This window comes from Cydia splendana, chromosome 27, assembly GCF_910591565.1.
Source record: "Cydia splendana chromosome 27, ilCydSple1.2, whole genome shotgun sequence".
Lineage (NCBI taxonomy): Eukaryota > Metazoa > Arthropoda > Insecta > Lepidoptera > Tortricidae > Cydia > Cydia splendana.
The window spans coordinates 9,322,926-9,343,746 of NC_085986.1; the positions used below are offsets into that span (position 1 = coordinate 9,322,926).

A 20,821-nucleotide genomic window follows, 5' to 3' on the forward strand; every position below is an offset into this window, starting at 1 on the left:
GTCAGATTTATCTACCTCATACGAATCGGCTCGAAGAGGGACAGGGCTATAACCGCGAAAACCGAAGTTCGCAAATTGCGGGCATTTTTCTCTGTCACTCTTATTACGCCTTCATTGGAGTAAAAGAGAAAGATCCCCGCAATTTGCGAATTTCGGTTTTCGCGGTAGCCCCTCAGCTGTAATATTTGAGGCTTACAACACTGTCGAAAAAACTTGAATTTAATTACATTCAATCACGGCTCTTAATATCGGCTTTATCACAGTTCTATAAAGAATATAATCGCTTAAATTTTCTTCTCCTAATAAGACATTTTATCGTTCGAGACGGAAGTGGCATAAAAATAGGATTGCCAACAAAATTCAGTGACGTCACAGGCATGGATGAGGTCTTCTAAAATTACATGAGATCAAAAAAAAAACAATTTCACGACGTACGAACTACATTTTGGCGAGAAATTAAATATTTAAGTGTTTGTTTCGGTGAACGGCGCGTGTGAAGTATAAAACGAACGTTAATAGAAGGTTTTACAGTGAATTTCAAGACAGTTGTTCGTTTTGGTTGCTTTGGATACAAAAAAATATATTTATGTGAGTATTATTTCGTATTTTCATACGTAATGCAGTTAATATAATCGATATTAATATAATACAACGTTCCTCACGTGTCTCGAAATTAAATTAGTGTTTATTAGACCAGTACTTGTCAAAATCGTGTGTCATGCTTTTACGGTTTCACTGGACCTAAAAATAACTCAGAGTGAGTATTTTAGGATATATATTTGGCGAATTTGAACGCGCGAGGCCGGGTGAGTCGCGAGAAAGTGATTTTTATCAATATGCGCGCTAATAACGTAGGAATAACACTTGGCCTTGACTGGCTGAAACCCGCTTTCCATGGTATCATGTTACATGAATGCATTATTAAAAAAAATAAACATTTAAATTTTTTTCTATTACTACTTAGCGCCAAAACTCGCGTAATTTTCCTTCGTATATTATTTATTAAGTTAGATTATTCAATTCAAGTGATCATAGTGACCTTGTACTGGAATTCACGAAATTATTTATCACGCGTGTGCCTGACGTAATGTCTACATTCCAAGGATGCCATTTAAATACCTAATATGGGCAAATTAATTTGTATGCGATGTCGCACCCATTGCGAATTTACTGAATTTAATTTTCCTTTGGACTCATGTGGGCTGGTGGTTATGTTGAAGAGTGCAAGTGACCCAGTTTTATAGTTATTTGTGTACAAACTGAAATATTTTGAGCAGAGAAAAGTTGAAACATTGTAGAAATATTTTAATGTCATCTAATTTCGAGCTGTTGTCTCACCTTGATAAATGTAAATGTAAACAGCTGATTTGTTTGTACTACACAAAGTCATTATTCATAGGTATTAATCTTCTAATTTCCAGAAGGAATTATTTTATTTTTTGAACTTTGAACCATGAACTATTAGTTCTAAATAAAATTGCATGTAAATACAATATTTTGTACACAAGGGTGAAGTAGGTACCAAAAATATGAGTGTGCTTAGACCAGCTATGTGTAAATAAGTATTAAGGGTACTAAACTATCAAAACTGTAATTCGGAAATATAATGAGAAAGAGTGGTGGCAAAAAATAGTATACTCTAACAGGGTTAGTACATCTTTTATACCATTTGACGAGTCAGCTGGCAAATAAATTTTTGGCAAAATCTTAATTTTTGTACAAGCTTTTATCGCTGACTATACTTTTCTTTCAACAGACAGCTAATACTCATCGAGACAATTCTATAAATCCCAAACACGATTAGGTTGCATTGTTTTATCACAGAGTTCCTAGGGCCACCTCCTGTCTCCATCATCAGATCAGCTCGATGGTACCATAATATTGCATTGTCACCCAACTTACATATGTATGCAAAATTTTAACTTCATCGGAAACCGGGAAGTGGGTCAAATTTTACTTGCAAGATTTGACCCGTACAAACATAGATACATACTTAAGTACATACAGGTACATTGCTAGATAATAAAAAACTTGTGTAAAAAATGTAACCTATAGCTATCGCAATGCACACAGCCAATAGCTTTGATTTTGACAATACTGATTTGATTAAACCAACAAAAATTAACTCCAGTGTCTTCGGGTGGTATTCCATCTGTCCAATGTGTATTGTGTCTCACATTATGCGGAATGAGAGAGTGAGGTACAATGACATTGGACAAAGAAATTGGACAGGTGAAATACCACCCTGTTACTAATTACTATTCATTTATTTTAATCTCAGTTGTCAATAAATCATCAACATTTATTCAGCAAATAGGCTACAGGGCCGCTTTTACACGGCCGGCCGGTGTGATAACGATGCGCTCAATTTTTTTGCAATCGTTATATTCATTATGCTGTTTACGAATTAGATGTGTTTTAAGTGTCTATTGTATATTTAAGTATTTAAGTACTGCGGAATGGAGTATCGAGACAAACCATTCTGGTTTAACGATGCTTTTGGATCAAAATATTATGTAATTGTGATTTATCTCTAATAAATAAAAAAAAATACACGTCATATTTTTACAAGCAATAAAATAACCAAAATTACAAAAAAACTATTACAAAATGGAAACAATGAAATATTAGAGATTTCATTAGAGATGTAAGTATACAGTCTCTAAATGTCTAAAACTAAAACAAAAAACCGGCCAAGTGCGAGTCGGACTCGCGTTCCAAAGGTTCCATACATTACACAATTTTTAACAATGTATTAAATTTTTTGTAAAGTCCGACGCACGCTTCACTGCACATTTCTACAGGTTTTCCTATGATCTATAAGTAAAGACCTATTTTGTGTATTTTTTTCAAAATTTTAGACTTAGTAGTTTCAGAGAGAATTTCATTTTTTGCCTATTTTCTTAAATTACTTCTAAACTATTTATCATAAAATTATAAAAAAAATATATTTGAGATTATCACAATGAGCTCTTTCATTTGATATTTAACACGATGTAGTTTGCAAAACTACATCGACGACGACGACACACATTTTACCACTTTGGAAGTGTCTCTCGCGCAAACTATTCAGTTTAGAAAAAAATTATATTAGAAACCTCAATATAATTTTTGAAGACCTATCCATAGATACCCCACACGTATGGGTTTGATGAAAACAAAAATTGTTGAGTATCAGGTCTAAGAATGGGGAACCCCCAAAATTTATTGTTTTGTTTTTCTATTTTTGTGTGAAAATGTTAATGCGGTTCACAGAATACATCTACTTACCAAGTTTGAACAGTATATAGTTCTTATAATTTCGGAAAAAAGTGGCTGTGACATACGGACGGACAGACAGACAGACAGACAGACGTGACGAATCCATAAAGGGTTCCGTTTTTTGCCATTTGGCTACGGAACCCTAAAAATGGTAACTATTTTTAATGCTATAAAGGCCACTTGCACCATTCCCCTAACCCAGGGTTAACCGGTTAAACCTGGAGTTACCATGGTTACCAGTACAATTTGACACTGGGTTAACGGTTTAACCGCTTAACCCCGGGTTAGTGGGATGGTGCAAGTGGTGCTAAGAAGATAATAAAATCTAGCACATATTTATTAATTATTACAAGCCAAAGTAATGTAAAGCGCTTTGGAGATTGGGATAACTTCCGCGAAAATCGAAGTTCGCAAATTACTGGCATCTTTCTCTGTCACTCTTATTACACCTTCATTGGAGTAAAAGAGAAAGATCCCCGCAATTTGCGAATTTCGGTTTTTTCGGTAGCCCCTCAGAACTATTTACAAACCCATATTTACATTTTTTGCTGCCATGCCCATATCTGACTGACCTTGGCTACTAATCTTCAAAGGAATTACCCAGTCTGTTGCTGGCGACTGTTATCTGCAATCATCTAGACTGAATTATAGACATAGTACTGTGTGGTGTGCCTAACCAGCGAGACGAAATCTATTGTTTACACATTAAGGAGTCATTCTCGCATTTCGTGCAAATCGGTATTATTTGCAATTTACCAAAAATGTGATGGAGTTTTCGAATATCTGTTAATGCAAGGTTGTAACATAGGACCTAAAGTATATTGGCCCGCCATGAACAATTCTAAAAAGGTGGTTATTTTCTTTATATTTACAATTTACCCCCACTATTTTCATTCCTCTCTGCATGTAACGCGTGAAGTTAAACTTTGACCTCCATTTGAACCTTAAGATACTAAAAATAGAAAACTTGTTGTTGGTTCAGTAAACAAGTAATTTAGTTATGTTTTATATCCTATAATATTATACGCTAAGAAATTAACAATAAAACTATACAGCCTTATAAGTGATGGTCCAAGCAATTTCTTCATTACCGACGCGAGAAATGGATTAGCTATGTTTTGCTATATGGCAAGGGTATATAGCACTTCCCGCGGATACAACACATTGTTCGTCAGTCAGTTGGCAGCGTGCTACCACAGCGATCGTCCGTATGTTGCTTTTGACGAAAATACCTACGTTCTCTCGTGTCGGGAAGGAGTGTGGTTCAGATAAATCTTCATCGCCATCTAGTGATTTATACAGTAAGTACCAATTGTACATTATTAAAATTATACCTAATTGATGTATTTTAGGGTTGCCTTTCGTGTGGCTTATTCTGCGAAATCAAGGTCTGATATCAACCGACCTAGGCGACGAAAACTTCCAAAACTTCATTCATATCTGTTTCATTCATTTCTTTTCCTTCCAATTTTGCCAGGGAAGGTAATGAACGAATTTAGAAGGTAATGAAGTATTTGAGGCAGTATGCACTTAATGGAAAGAGGGTTAAGTTATTATAAATAGAATGTTGGTATAAGCATTTAAAACTGTATGTATTAATATATAGAGGAGCCCAACTGGTGATTTTTTGGATTTAACTAGAGCGCAGTAGATTAACATAATCTGCCGCTCTACATATAATACCAGACCGCACTCAAGGACTGTGCTGAGAAATTTGACACGTTACTAAGAGACTAAGTGAGTTGGAATCATCTGATACCTGTCGACGATAAAGTAGAGAACGGGGCAAATGTTTGGAATAAAGGGCAGAAACTACAGAAACATAAACACAGGCCGATAAGCAATAATAGTGCCTCCGCCGTCAAAAGCGACAATTCCCAATCCGTGCGTGATAAATCTCAGAAAAATGATACCAGCAGTAAAAAGCGGTGTAAAATCCCTCTCAGGGCGGTGGACCATCGCAAGTTCATCCATCTGTGGAATATAGCTTGAGGATCAGAGGACATACGGGCATATCTGCTGTTATTCATGGTGCACTGTCGATGAACTTAAGCTCAAAGGGGACTCCAAGACTTTCAAAATAGGAGTACCCTCGACAATGTATGAATCCTGTTTATTTCCAACTATGTAGCCCGATAATCGTGGTCATTTCGTAAATCCAACGTCAATGGGAGTCAGACAAAAACCAACCAGTAATACTTAGTTCGGAATCCTGATTTGAAACCTTCACTGGATCTAATTTACCAAAATGTAAGGGGTCTTAACACCAAAGTAAGTTTTTCGGGCTTCTATGCTGTTGATCCAGACTCCTTAGGTACTTGCATAAGGGGTCTTAAGAGCGCTATTACATTTCGGCGTTGAGCGAGTTTAGGTATTTTACGCGCTGCGGCAGGCCGTGCGAGCTTAGTATGCCGATCCCTTCTACCACACTCGCACTACAATGATGGATTAAACATTCTTGATCCTTCGCGAAGCATATTGAAATCAACCATAACAACACTAACTGTGCTTAACTTTTAAAGTCCTAAAACTGTTATTTGGTAAGTACGAAAATACTAAATGCAGTGCAAATGTAAGTGTGTGCAGTGTTCATAAATTAATTTTTCATCTATTTTTGACGATTTTTGACCCCCCCACCCCTCAAATCATCCAAAAATCATGCTTCGGATGACTCTGTTTCCTCCTACGTCATACTACCATCATCCGATGTCCAGACCCCCCCCCCCTCCTTCCATTTGAAACGACGTAATTTATGAATAGCCCCATACTCGTACTTATGCAGGTATAAGTATTACTCGAAATAAATTATAGGTACTCGCTTATTTACATGTTTCGTCATAGCATTTGGTACCTATAGGTTGTAAAGTTTGTATCAACGAGGGTTTAAAAACGAACTAGTATTGAGGATCTGATGATAATGATGATGATTAAGGTGGTCACGGATACCAATCAACCATGTAGTAACATGATTAGGCTCGTTTGATTCGTCTCAACAAGATCTTTGACACTGAAGATACACAGGGTCTGATGATGGAGCTGGAAGGTGGCCACGGGTACCAGTCTATCATGTAACTAAACCACTTCGTGTTTGGGCTCGTTTGATTCGTCTCAACAAGATCTTTGACACTGAAGATACACAGGGTCTGATGATGGAGCTGGAAGGTGGCCACGGGTACCAGTCTATCGTGTAACTAAACAACTTCGTGTTTGGGCTCGTTTGATTCGTCTCAACAAGATCTTTGACACAAGACAGTACTCAGGGTCTGATGATGGAGCTGGAAGGTGGTCACCATTACCAATCAACCATGCAACTAAACCACATCGTGTTTAGGCTCGTTTGATTCGTCTCAACAAGATCTTTGACACTAGGTGATACACCAAACACGAAGCCCAAACACGATGCCCAAACACGAAGCCCAAACACGTAGCCCAAACACGAAGTGGTTCAGTTACGTGATAGACTGGTACCCGTCGCCACCTTCGAGCTCCATCATCAGACCCTGAGTAGTATCTTGTGTCAAAGATCTTGTTGCGACGAATCAAACGAGCCCAAACACGAAGTGGTTCAGTTACATGGTAGACTGGTACCCGTGGCCACAGTCCAGCTCCATCATCAGACTCTGAGTACTAACTTTTGTCAAAGATCTTGTTGCGACGAATCGGACGAGCCCAAGCACGAAGTGGTTTAGTTGCATGGTTGATTGGTACCGGTGACCACTTTCCGGCTCCATCATCAGACCCTGAGTACTATCTTGTGTCAAAGATCTTGTTGAGACGAATCAAACCAGCCCAAACACGAAGTGGTTTAGTTGCATGGTTGATTGGTACCGGTGACCACATTCCGGCGCCATCATTAGACCTTGAGTACTATCTTGTTGAGACGAATCAAACGAGCCCAAACACGAAGTGGTTTAGTTGCATGGTTGATTGGTACCGGTGACCACCTTCCGGCTCCATCGTCAGACCCTGAGTACTATCTTGTGTCAAAGATCTTGTTGAGATGAATAAAACGAGCCTAAACACGAAGTGGTTTAGTTGCATGGTTGATTGGTACCGGTGACCACCTTCCGGCTCCATCATCAGACCCTGCGTACTATCTTGTGTCAAAGATCTTGTTGAGACGAATCAAACGAGCCCAAACACGAAGTGGTTTAGTTGCATGGTTGATTGGTACCGGTGACCACCTTCCGGCTCCATCATCAGACCATGAGTACTATCTTGTGTCAAAGAGCTTGTTGAGATGAATAAAACGAGCCTAAACACGAAGTGGTTTAGTTGCATGGTTGATTGGTACCGGTGACCACCTTCCGGCTCCATCATCAGACCCTGAGTACTATCTTGAGTCAAAATTAATACATATAGAATGTCAGGTCGTTTCAAATATTTTTAATCCTGTCCGGTAGTTTATTAAACTGTACCATTATAAATTATAATACTATAAAAACAGCCCATATAACCATTCCAGTCGCAGAATCACAAAGTGGTAACTAAATGTCAGATGTGTCGTAACAGAGTCCACACAATGTGTCTAGAATTGTTTCAAAACAAAGTGTCGTCGCCGTGTCTACACTTTTCCGTAACAAGGTGTCAACACATTTGTGTGCACTTTGCGTGCGGTTTGCGACTACATCTGACAGCAAATTTGTGACAGCAAATGTCAATATAAAATACCTCTTGAAAACCAAGGTTTGTCAAACTACTATTAGTGTCTCGTGTGCTCGTAATTCTAGTAAGTCATCATGGGCAATGCAAATGATAATAATCGACCGAAACCATATAAACACCCAACACCCGTCAACCTTTTACAGAAAAGTTTTTAAAGAAATTCAATAAGCTACTTAGGTCAGGCAACGAATGCTCCAAAAGTTGTAGAGGGAAATGCTCGGAACACAATTTTTGACTCCGTAACTCGGTTTGACAAGTTAGGAGGTGAACATATCAAAAGTCCCCGGCCGTAGCCCTTGAGCGGGGGGGAGAGAGGGGGCTTTGAAGGTCCCATTTTCCCGTTTTTCGATTATATCTCGGAAACTATGCATCTCAGCGACATGGCCACTTATACAAAATGAAAATTAATTTAATTTGTTACAAGTTTATTCAATCAATTTTTTCGATATGTTGAATAGTTTTTGAGATATCCGCTCTTAAAAGTTTATTTAGGGCTCTCAATTTTATCTTGATATATCTATATCAGTGAAGGTGCTAGGCCGTGTTTGGTATCGTTTTCGTATAAATCTGGGGTGCTGAAACCATTTAAGATATCACATTGACACCATTCCACAAAATAAAAATAAATCTTTTTAGGGTTCCGTACCTCAAAAGGAAAAAACGGAACCCTTATAGGATCACTCGTGCGTCTGTATGTATGTCCGTCTGAATACACAAAATAGTTCTTTACCTATAGATGACAGGAAAACCTATTAGAAATGTGCAGTCAAGCGCGAGTCGGACTTAATGTACGGAACCCTTAATACGCGAGTCCGACTCGCACTTGGCCGGTTTTTTTGAAACTCTTCTTGACGCTTAACCGCTGAACCGATTTCGTTGAAATTTGGTATAGAAATAGTTTGCGTCCCGGAACAGGACATAGGATAGATCTTATAACCAAAATCATCTTTTGAAGGTGTGAAAAGTGGCGTGGAAATTTGTACGGGAAATCAATAACCGCTGAACCGATTTATATGAAATTTGGGATGGTCTACATCTTTGATTTAGTTAAAAATGATGAAAAAACATGACTTCAAACCTAAACTTAAACAGTACTTACTTCAAGAAGTCAATTCTGAATTCCCCCCTACACCTCATTTCACACCTTTAAAGGATGATTTTTGAGATAACTTATTATATCCTGTCTCGGGACTCAAAATATATGTGTACCAAATTTAAATTAAAACTGTGCAGCAGTTTAAGCGTGAAGAGGAGTTTAAAAGAAAGTATAAGTTTATATGTTTTTACTTCGGAATGGTGTCAATGTGATACCTTAACTAAATTTGGTACTGCGAATTTATACGAAAACGATACCAAACATGGCCTCGTAGCTTTACTGTTGTAGAAGTCAAAATAAAATTGAGAGCCCTAAATTCTTATTACTTGGCCAAACTTGTGTAGAAGGAAAAGGTAAAATAAAAGTCTTCGGCAGGAATATAAGACACAAATATTTATTTTTTTTGCGTTACTATTTCATTGATCAAATATAAACATACTTTGATTATACTATTCTAGTGAGATCCTCATAGATAAACAAAAACATTTACTTAATAAATTACAAGGTCGAAATGTCACGGAACTTGTGAGAGTAATATGTGAAAAATAAAAACTTTTATGACAAAAAAAATCTGGACACAATTTAAGAATCACCCAATTGCGTCGAGGAATCATCTGTATTTTTGCTTGTTTCATTACCTCCTCGCTTCGTTTTTGTCCTTTGTATTCTGTAGCAATTTGTTAGATCTGAAAATAAAGATAACTTGCGTCGTCACGGATGTCGATTTATAGGTTTTAGGGAGTGCAGAATTCGAAAACGATGATCATTTTATAATCCAAGATGGCGGTTACGTATTTTGTCATAAAAGTGGAATCCAAAATAGTCATCATTTTCGAAATCTGCGCCTCCTAAAACCTATAAAACGATATCCATGACGACTTTTATGACATAGTGCATTGCCGCCATTATGAAATTGAAAATGTTATCATTTTCGAAATCTGCGCCCCCTAAAACCTATAAAACGACATCCACGACGACTTTTATGACATAGTGCATGGCCGCCATCTTGGAATCCAAAATAGTCATCATTTTCGAAATCTGCGCCCCCTAAAACCTATAAAACGATATCCATGACGACTTTTATGACATAGTGCATTGCCGCCATTTTTAAATTGAAAATGTTATCATTTTCGAAATCTGCGCCCCCCAAAACCTATAAAACGACATACATGACGACTTTTATGACATAGTGCATGGCCGCCATCTTGGAATCCAAAATGGTCATCATTTTCGAAATCTGCGCCCCCAAAAACCTATAAAACGACACCCATGACGACTTTTATGACATAGTGCATGGCCGCCATTTTGGATTTCAAAATGGTCATCATTTTCTAAATCGGGGCCCCCTAAAACCTATAAAACGACATCCATGACGACTTTTATGACATAGTGCATGGCCGCCATCTTGGAATCCAAAATGGTCATCATTTTCGAAATCTGCGCCCCCTAAAACCTATAAAACGACACCCATGACGACTTTTATGGCATAGTGCATGGCCGCCATTTTGGATTCCAAAATGGTCATCATTTTCAAAATTGGGGTCCCCTAAAACGTATAAAACGACATCCATGACGACTTTTATGACACAGTGCATGGCCGCCATTTCGGATTCCAAAATGGTCATTATTTTCGAAATCGGCACTCCCTAAAACCTGTATATCGACACCCATCTCGACTTTTATGACAAAGTGTTTTGCTACCATCTGCATGCAAGACATTTCTATTATTTTTACGTACAAAAATGGCCCCCTGTCAACTTTCAATCGAGATTTAATCGATTAATATTCAGATTAATTCAATTTCAATCTATGTTAGGTCGACTAAACTAATCGCGATTAAAATTTGAGAATTAACTTTTTTTATTCCATTAATTAGTCGAATAAACAGTTAATCGATTAATGCCCATCTCTGACCACGGCATTTTTACACTTTGAGAATATCTGAAAACAAATCAACACAAGGAGCCATTTTGCAAATCCAGTAACATACCAGTAACTTTGTTATTACTTTTGACAGCGCGTGTCATGTGTCAACACAGAGTCGACACAAAGTCGAAACATTGCAACTACTTTGTGACTGCAATATTTCTCAGCCTTAAACCATATTTATACATCATAATTAACAAGTTTCGTAGTATGTAAAGCGTTATTTCTGTTATTTAAGTATAGTATACGCATCGAAGTACTAAAAATGCTTCAAATAATATAGTTATGAACACAGGCACTGAGAAGTAAACAATTTCATTTCCGGCTAAACTAAAACAATGTGGTGGCGCGTTGATTATATTACACTTAGTTTATCAAATCACTCGAGCAGTTTAAATCCCCATAATAATTTAAGTCCTATTGTAATATAAATGCAAACAATATATAATTACGTCTTGTAATCCGTTTTAGAGATGGCGTATTAATGTCACTTATTTTTATTTAAGTATTTTTCCATCTGACAGTTTCCATTTGACAGGAACAAAATGAACGAATGAACGAATGATTTTGGCATAAAGTAGTCGCAAACCCGAAACAATGTGTGCACACGGCGACCACACTTTATGTCACTTTGTGTCATGTGTCGACCCTTCCCCATTTCTGGTAACTGTGTCGACACGGCGACGACTCTGCGACTGGAATTGTGACCGAAACAGACGGTGTCGACACAAGATGTGTCAACACCGCGTCGTAACGGCGACTGGAAATGGTTGTATGGGAGTGCTAGGATCAAAGTCTCTCGTTGCGGTTTACACGCACACAGTATAGCGTTTTACACGGCGCCCGCCGCACACAATGATAAAAAATCTCGTTGTCGCCGTTGAAAATGTGCGGAGCCGACCGACACACATCCTGCCTCTACAAGCTCTGCCGCGGCACTGAGCTGGCGCAGCGCGCGTCATCGGTAATATAGAGTAGTTTTCAAAAAATTGCCAAATAATTATAGTAGAATTTCATAAACACTAATGTATACCAACAGTATCAGCAAACGTTGCAGATTGCTTGAGTATGAAAATGACTTCGATATTAAGTAGATTTTCGTAGGAATTGACACTTGTTTCGGAGAGAAAATTGAGTTCGTTTTACTTTGATTTTCTCTTTCTCAAAGGTGTGTAGGAAAAATATCGTTTGATATGCCTAAAGTACAGGGTATTAGTAATACAAAATAGCCAGGTTTAGCAGAGTAAACTTCTCAACATTTCCAAATAAGAGCTTGCCATTCAGTGCTTCACGGGGTTTTTCGGAAACGACCATCAGAAAAAAAATCAATACTAATTTAATAAGTCCTTTTTCTAATATTTACAACGATATTTAAAAAGATAAGAAGACGCTTTTCCTGGAACAAGTACTCATTGTTTCTAATAATGAGCACAAAGTCCTGAATTTCGTCGACTAGTATCATCAATTTTGCGTTATTTCGACTTTTCTTGTAAGAGCGCTCTTAACACCAAAGTAAGTTTTTCGGGCTTCTATGCTGTTGGTCCAGACTACTTAGGTACCTGCATATATCTTAAAGGGGTGTTTAGAGCATTTGAATGGTCCAATACACTCCATGCTTAATCTGGTACCTACTCTCCACAAGTACATATCCTCACCATTGGAAGATTTCACGGGTAAGAGCGATCCCAAAGTCAAGGTATTCTTTTCTTTCAGCTTTAGCAAAGCTGTTTGAGTCCATAATCCATGGCACGTTGTCGAAACAAGTGAAACCATTATTCCTGTGCAACACTCAGCATGGTTTCAGAGCGAAACGGTCTGTGAAAACTAACCTGACCTTGGTTGACACCATCTCAGAGCATCTGGATATTGATATCCTGATAGACGTCCTGTATTATGATTTCCGAAAAGCCTTCAATCGTGTGGGTAACGATGTATTCCTACACAAACTAGACGCTATTGGGTTCAATCCACATTTGCTTAACATTTTTGCCAGTTATCTGCGTGATCAACCGCAGTATGCAACGACCAGCATGGCCACTTCGTACCAGATCCGTACCATACTCGTTCTGGTGACAGCCAGGATTCAATCTTGGGGCCTTTCCTATTTGGAATAATGGTCAATGACCTGCCCTCGGTTATCCATAACGCTCGTTCTCTACTCTACGCCGACGATCTTAAATTGGTATATTGAGTTGAGAAGGAGGAGGATTGTAAGTTGCTGCAGGAGGATGTTTCATCTCTGTTCCAATGGAGTCGGGATAACAAACTGACTTTCAATGCGGCTAAGTGTCAAGTGTGTAGTTTTAATCAAGCCCTATTTCCTACACATGCTCAATTTTTTCTTGGACCTGAGCCAATAGACTCTTAGATCAATAGACTCTTGTAATAACAAGAGACGTCTCAGTAAAGGATCTTGCGGTCATATTCGATACGCGGCTAACATTTCACGACCATATCAAAGCACTTGGTACTGTAGCTTCAGTAGATTAGGCTTTGTCACTCGCAACGTCAAAGAATTCCATGACCCTTGCCCCATAAAATGCCCATGCCATGCTTTTCGTGGAGACTCTGGCTGCCTTGAACTAGTAGAGAGGCTTGTAAGACTTTTTGTACCGGACATTAGAAATATGTGACGTTCCACGGGAAAAGGTACCTTATGAGGGTTTCTAGTTTCGGAGATATGAAATGTTTTGTAAAGAGGTGAAAAAATGCTCAATTTTTTTTATTGTGTGATCTGAAACCTTAATGCGTAACGTTTGTTTACCTGTTTTTATTTTTGTTATAAGTTAGTTATAAGCCTAGTAATGTCGTCTCAGAGTTTAGTAGAAAAGGTACCTTATGGAAAAAAGATTGAAAATTCCCAAAAAAACTAGTCAATACGGGAAAAGAAGTTTGGTAGTTCTCTACCAATTTCCTGTATTAGCATTCTGCAAAACTAATTTGATAATTTCAGTTCTGGTTGGGGCGCCTCGCAAATATTATGACCGTACATAGACCGACATCACAAATCCAAGTAGTCTGCTATTATACCAAAGTTACTCTCGTCAAGTCTTTCTTAACTAGAATAATCTTCATTTGGTTTGGTCGCATGCAGTAAATCAGCCATTGGTTTGCTGAAAAATGCCAATACCCGACGCATTACCTTATGGAATATCTGAGGTCATTGAACCTCAATGCCGCTTATCTTCAATAGAAACCGAAATATATTATTGATAAGAAATAGACGATTTATACCATTACCAAAATATTATTAGTTTATCCTAACTGTTCCATCATCATCATGCCTCATCATGTAACTTAATCACAAGGTACCTTTTCATTACATACAAATTATTGGTCTTTTTTAAGATTATTATGACGAAGAACTAATTAAATTTGGGGCAGTTTAATGTAAATTAATCTTTTCTATTCATAAAAGATAAACTGTAATATGATTGATATTTACTAGTGATGTATTATTAGATTTATTTCCATAAGGTACCTTTTCGTAAATGTATGGAGCAAATACTGTTATTGTTATGTAAGTTTAAAGTGGCATAAGGGGTTAAATATAGTATTTAGTTGGGGTTTTAGGATTTATTTCATTTGAATGACAGAATTTCTTTCATATGTGCTCAGAAAAATTGATTGTGTGTGACATTAAAAGTAAAAATATTCAATTTGTGATTTTATATGAAAAAGTCAGAAAATACATTTTCACCTCTAAATCGGTATTGTTTGTTGCTTAAACTGTCTGTCAGTGTCGTTTTCTAATAGATAAAATTTAAATCTTGAGAGCTCATTGCAATCAATCGTGAAAATGAAATAAAACTTTATTTTCAAGAGATTGGTTAGTATACACATAAATCAGTCGATATCAAAAGTTTCTATTTGCATTACAGAACAAGTCGCAATATTTTTTTAATCTCAGATATATAAGGTATTATTATTTGTAGTCAACTATGTAACTTACTTCAGGAACATAGTTTTTTAGGCGGCTAAACTTAAAACTTCTCTATCGTAAAGTTGCTCATTTCACAACATTATTTTCAAAAAATCATATCTCTGTAACTACCCAACCTAGAAGGTTGATCTTTTGTGTTATCGATAGCTTATTTATTGTAGATTACTGGGGTATGCATAACTCCATACCCGCCATAAGGTACCTTTGACCGTGGGACGTCACATATAACCCTTAGGCTTCTCCTGGTGCATCTCCTGTTGACTCATGAGTGCTTGAGATTTAGCGAGTTTAAGGAGCTACGGTGGATGGATTGGCAGTCGAGTGTATTTGGATGTTAATTTTAAATTAAAGTATGTAGTTACTCAGTGTGTTGGTGACAAGACTGATGTAGTGCTGTGTAATCATTAAATAAATAAACAATACGAAATACGTCTTCAATCACGTAAATTGTGCTTGACAATCGCTACAAGCTAGATGGTAAATCATAAGTCGCGATTGTCAAGCCGGAGTATTTGTTAAGTCGGCTTAATCGTCTGCACAGCGCTTAAGACACATGATTTCAATGTTGTTCATTATATTAATGGTGTTAATTTTCGTTAACTGAAGTTTTTTTATTGCGATTTCATAAGTTTGTTTCATTACCCTCCACTGATAAAATTACCATCCATGCCCATTTCATTACCAGCGCGTAGTTCATTACCACCAGTCTTATTAAAAGAAAAGGAATAAGGTTACGAAGGTGCCTTTAGCATAAAAGTGTCAATAAATGAATCCACAATGCATGAAAACCCAAAAATTTACCATTTAAAAGAAAATTTACAAATCGAGAGAACATCACCGACTTGCACGAAATGAGAGAACGACCCTATTAAGATACAGCTTGGCAAAAAAGAGTAGAAATTAAAAAGTGGCAACACAGTAGTGTCGTCCCGTTTTCTTATATAAATTGGTTTGAAAGGGACGACAATACAGTGTTGCCACTTTTTAATTTCTACTCTATTTTGTCAAGCGTACCTACTAATTATTATTAATCATCATCATCATCATATCAGCCTTTTATCGCCCACTTATGAGCATAGGCAGGCCCACTGATGCGAGTGGCGTACGCCACTTATCCCGGTCCTGAGCCAATCTCATCCAGAAGTGACCCGCAATCTTCCGAATGTCGTCCACCGAACGACACAAATTATTAATGTCCGACCCAAACCGCATTTTTTACCAAAACCGAAGGTTTGGTTTCGCTGAGTTCTGGCCGAAATCGAACCGTCGGCCAAAACATGATTTTTATGCCGAAATGGAAACTTTGGTCGGAAACTACAAATTATGACTAAAAAGTACCATCGCCCGCACTGTTAACTGTCCATCGGTGCGGTGGACCTTATTACAAAAGGCATAAAATCCACCAATGGACAGTTCACAGTGTTGCTGTTTGTACACACACATTAGGAAACTTTATCACTTAATAACTTGGAGGATATAACCAAACGAGGCATTAACAGGCGTTCCCCTTTCTCAAAACTTTATGACTAATGGTCATACACATTGTATGGACTGACGTTTATCTGACATGGCTATTTTTACGTTACGTATACATTTGACGTGCCCCTCCCCCGCAAAACTCGGCAGATTGTTTTGTACAGAAAATTACAGACTAGGTCTCTCCATTTGGTTATATCCTCCAAGCTTGATAACGCTTATTAATGGTCAGTTATCTGTGTACAAATATCTGTGTTCATGCCTCCGCCCGCGTAGTATTCTATCTTTGTCTCCCCAAATTATATTGACACCAAATATTAACATACCTCTTTGATTGTTCCAGATTTTCCGAGCCACCATGCAAAAAGCACCCACCTCCAAGTTCAAACTCTAGAATGTGAATACACCCACCGCCAAAATGCCTGTCGTCTCGCCTTATATCAACAGCAGCTCCACTCTGTCCGGATCCTACCGGTCCACCCTCTCCTCCTCGTCCAGCCTCGACAAGCCATACTTCCGGTCCAGTAGCAGCAGTACCTATTCATCTTCCACCTTAAGAAACTCCTATGGCGACCGAACCACAGAATACAGAAGTAGATACTCCGATGTCGACGGTAAACGGGAAAGGAAAAGTTCCCTAGTGGAATATTCTAGGAATTCTCGAGCGCCCAGCGTCACAGATTCGGACAGTGGCGTATCTACTAGATTCAGATCAGACAGAAGCGAATCTAGAGGCAGAGATGTTTCCACAACTAGAAGCGAAAGCAGCAAAGTTGAGCGTCCGAAAAGGAACTTCCCAACGTCTGCCGCTTTGGCGATGTCCACAGCTGAACTATATAACAAATACTCACCGGCGAACTATATTCCGTACACGCAAAGGATACAGCAGCAACAGAATGAGATAGCGAGATCCAAGTCGATATCGAGTGATATCGGGCGACCGCCGGCGTCTGATGGCTCCAGGTTGAGGAAGCCTAGGAACTCCGCTGCCACGATTAGCGAGGTAAGTGTTGAGAATCGTATACGTCTTGAGAGCTAACTATGAAGCTATATGGATGATTGGTAAATATAGTTGCTTGGTAAGCTAAAGTTTGTCTAAAATTAAAGGAATGTACTGAATTAAAGTTGACAACTTATGCAAGAAAACAAACTTACGTGAGCTTAAAAAGTTACATTTCAGTGGGCATTTAAGCTTAAACCAAGTTATAAGGTATCTGGCTAGATTAGCAACGTCAACTTTAACATATTATTCTAAAGTCATGTGCAAAATTCTTAATTTACGTTTACGTACATTAAAATTTGAGTAGAGAGAAACGAAATTAGCCAGATCATCAATATACACAATAAGAATAAGAACGGTCCTAATATGCCTCCTTGCGGTATCCCAATCGGTTGATGCTTGCTTTTAATTGGGAAAGTTTACTTTTAGGTTATTTTTATCTAGAAAAGGTGTTATGTGAAGAGCATTTCATTTCTGATATTACTCTCTTTACTGATAATATTCATATCAGAGACTATTATATAATTGTACTTATCAAATGCATTCTAAGGTTCATGTAAGTTTGTGTTGATGTTATGATCGAGAATTTACAGTTTTTTCTAGTATTCCTTTGAGAAAGAGATACTAGTAGCGCGTATATTCATCCACATAGCTTCATTGTATGTTTTCTCAAGATTATCTTGGTAATGTAGTAGCACAATAAGTATTCTAATTCATCATTATTGTATAGTTTCGGTTGATGTGTCTGCGAAATTATTTATTTTATTCTTAATTATTTATATTGTTATTACTCTTTCCTTATGTTTTGTTTTCGTTCCATATATATTGAACCCCTATTGAAGATTTAAATATTTGAAATAATTATTTTTAGTAACAAATTAATTGCATTAAGCGATTGTGTATATATTTGTTAATCAGAAGTCGATACTATATTTACTATTATATTATTATTTTCACTCCTGTTTTTTAATCATATATGTGCTGATGTTTCTTGTATGAAAAATTAGTACTCGTTTTTAAAAATAATACCTTTTCAACTAGCTCTAAATACATACACATATACTTATTGGCCTTTTACTATCAAATATCTATCTTGTTATCAGCAAGATTAACTTGCCAACTTTCGCAGACGCACAAACCATGTGTGCGCGCGTGTGTGTGTGTGTGTATGTTCATTAACATTCGCACTAAGAGAGCCATCGCTTAATAGTTGTCACCGTAACTGCTTGACGAGCACTCCATGTCACCCAGAAGAGGAACACACACACAGACACGACGCGGCAGAAAAATACCAGTAGATAACCCAGAACATTTCTGACCCAGAGGCCCGAAGGCAGGCGGTATTACAAAGAAAGCTCACCCACAACCAGCTACGGGAAAAGAAACTCTATGACCAATGGAAATAAGGATAGCAATGGCAATGAGGTACCCTCAGTTTCTGAGATACGAAAACGTTTCGATCCAAAAATGACAGTAACGAAACTGCCAGCGAACGACTCACGATACTCCAAAACTGTCGACCATTATCTCAACCAGCTTAAAGACGTGGAGAACGGCACAGGGTATACTAAAGTCGTCCCTAAGGACGAAAAGCCAGTGCCGGTCCACTCTTATGAGAAAAACGGCTTTAACAAATGGGATTCTTCCAGTTCACGATCAAACTCAAACTCAGACTTATCATTATCTAAAACCATATCAGAACCGACATCGCTAGCCAAGCCTGCGGTCGAGAAAAACGGCATGTCAACATCATTAACAATCAAGCTACCGTACGACCGGATAGCTAGCATTAAATCTCAGTTAGACCCTAACAATCCCATAGGAAAGATTCTAGAAAAATCAACAGTCATACATGTAGAGAACGGGGACGATGACCGCCTGAAGCGGAGCAGTCCCGAAATCACACCAAAGTTGAAAGAAATTAAGAACGATATAGAGAAACAAGTAAAAGCACCGCACTCATCTAACTTTGCTTCGTATATACAGATCTCACAGCCTATAGCGTCAGGAACAACCACGAAAGAAGAAGAAGAGCCTAGGAAATCCAAACCCAGTTTGAAATACATAGATTCTGAAGAAGATAGATTAGTGCTTGATAATGATATAGACTCCCCAAGTGGTACAGGTTTTGAAAACAAAACTTTTGAACACGAAAATTTCCTTAAAAAGCGGAGTGAAAATCTTGAAAGTGAAATAGAAGATGGTATCAAATCCATGGAAACCAGTACGGAGAGTACTGTTAGTGAACCCACGGAAGATTCTAGTCCTGATACTCCTTCTTCTAGAAGAAAGATCTTGGACGCGAACGATATTGAAGATATCAAAGCGGTAAGTTCTATGTTCAAAAATTTGAGAAATCAGAAGAAAATTCTAGATTTTGTGACCCAAGTCTATTTAAAAACAAAATTACCTCGTTGACATTACAAGTATGACGATTTTACAAATATAGAAACACATTCATTTGTGGGTTGTGGGTATGAACTCGCATTTAGTTTGTCATGCTACAAACATATCTTTCGACCTAAATAAGTGTTACAGAAAAAGAAAATTGTGTAATCTAGAATTTTTACTTGATTTCTCGAAAACCGCCTTTTCGGCACAGAGTACATAATACTATATTAGATCCGCCACTCCAATATTTTACGTTAATTTTAAGACACTAAAAATCGGCAAAAAAAATGGAGTCGACCAAGCTAACTCTGCACAGATTTTGCAGTGCATAATTGCCACCATAATCGTCAAATGTGTGTTGTGACGTTTTTGTTTGAAGAAATGTCACTTTTGACACTGACAGATCAGTATCATATTGTAAACAGATAGAATATTATTAACTAAATCTCGAATTGGCCTGATACTCCAGAGTCCAGTCAAGTAACTTTTGATTATCGGGTTTCCTCACTTTAAAAAATGTTTTTTGACAATATTATAGGGTTCCGTACCCAAAGGGTAAAAACGGGAGTCTATTACTAAGACTCCACTGTCCGTCTGTCTGTCACCAGGCTGTGTTTCATAAACCGTGATAGCTGGTCAGTTGAAATTTTCACAGATGTCTGTTGCTACTAAAAACTGAATAAAATAAACGTGGGGATCCCATACAACAAACGTGATTTTTTGCCGTTTTTTGCGTAATGGTACGGAATTTTCCTGCGCGAGTCCGACTCGCACTTGGCCTGTTTTTTATTTCGGAGTGGCGTACCTAGATCTGTACTATGAACTCTATGCCAACGGCTCGAAGATCGACACCCGCTTGTTTCTTGGCTCAGCACAGTTTTTCTAATTTGTTAACATGTTAACCTACTTTGGCGTTTAGTTCCGCTTTCGACGTTTGTGTGCTCATAATGTTTTTAGAGTTTTTTCCTACATATAGGTTTTTCAATATTTATTCCTTAAATCGTTTGATTTTTCTGTGCCTGTGATTTTTTTACGATTTAAGACAGAATCGTATCTTTTTTGA

At 37.8% G+C, this 20,821-nt stretch overlaps 1 protein-coding gene across 1 annotated transcript in view; it reads left to right on the forward strand.

Moving 5' to 3' along the window:
* Window positions 1-205: 205 nt before the first annotated feature.
* Window positions 206-20,821, forward strand: part of LOC134803798 (ubiquitin carboxyl-terminal hydrolase 37-like) — a 59,784-nt gene continuing 39,168 nt past the window's right edge. The window contains exons 1-3 of the mRNA XM_063776634.1: window positions 206-588; window positions 16,711-17,370; window positions 18,691-19,695. Coding sequence (XP_063632704.1) covers window positions 16,786-17,370; window positions 18,691-19,695 — 1,590 coding nt within the window. The 5' untranslated portion in view covers window positions 206-588; window positions 16,711-16,785. The remainder of the gene's footprint in view (window positions 589-16,710; window positions 17,371-18,690; window positions 19,696-20,821) is intronic.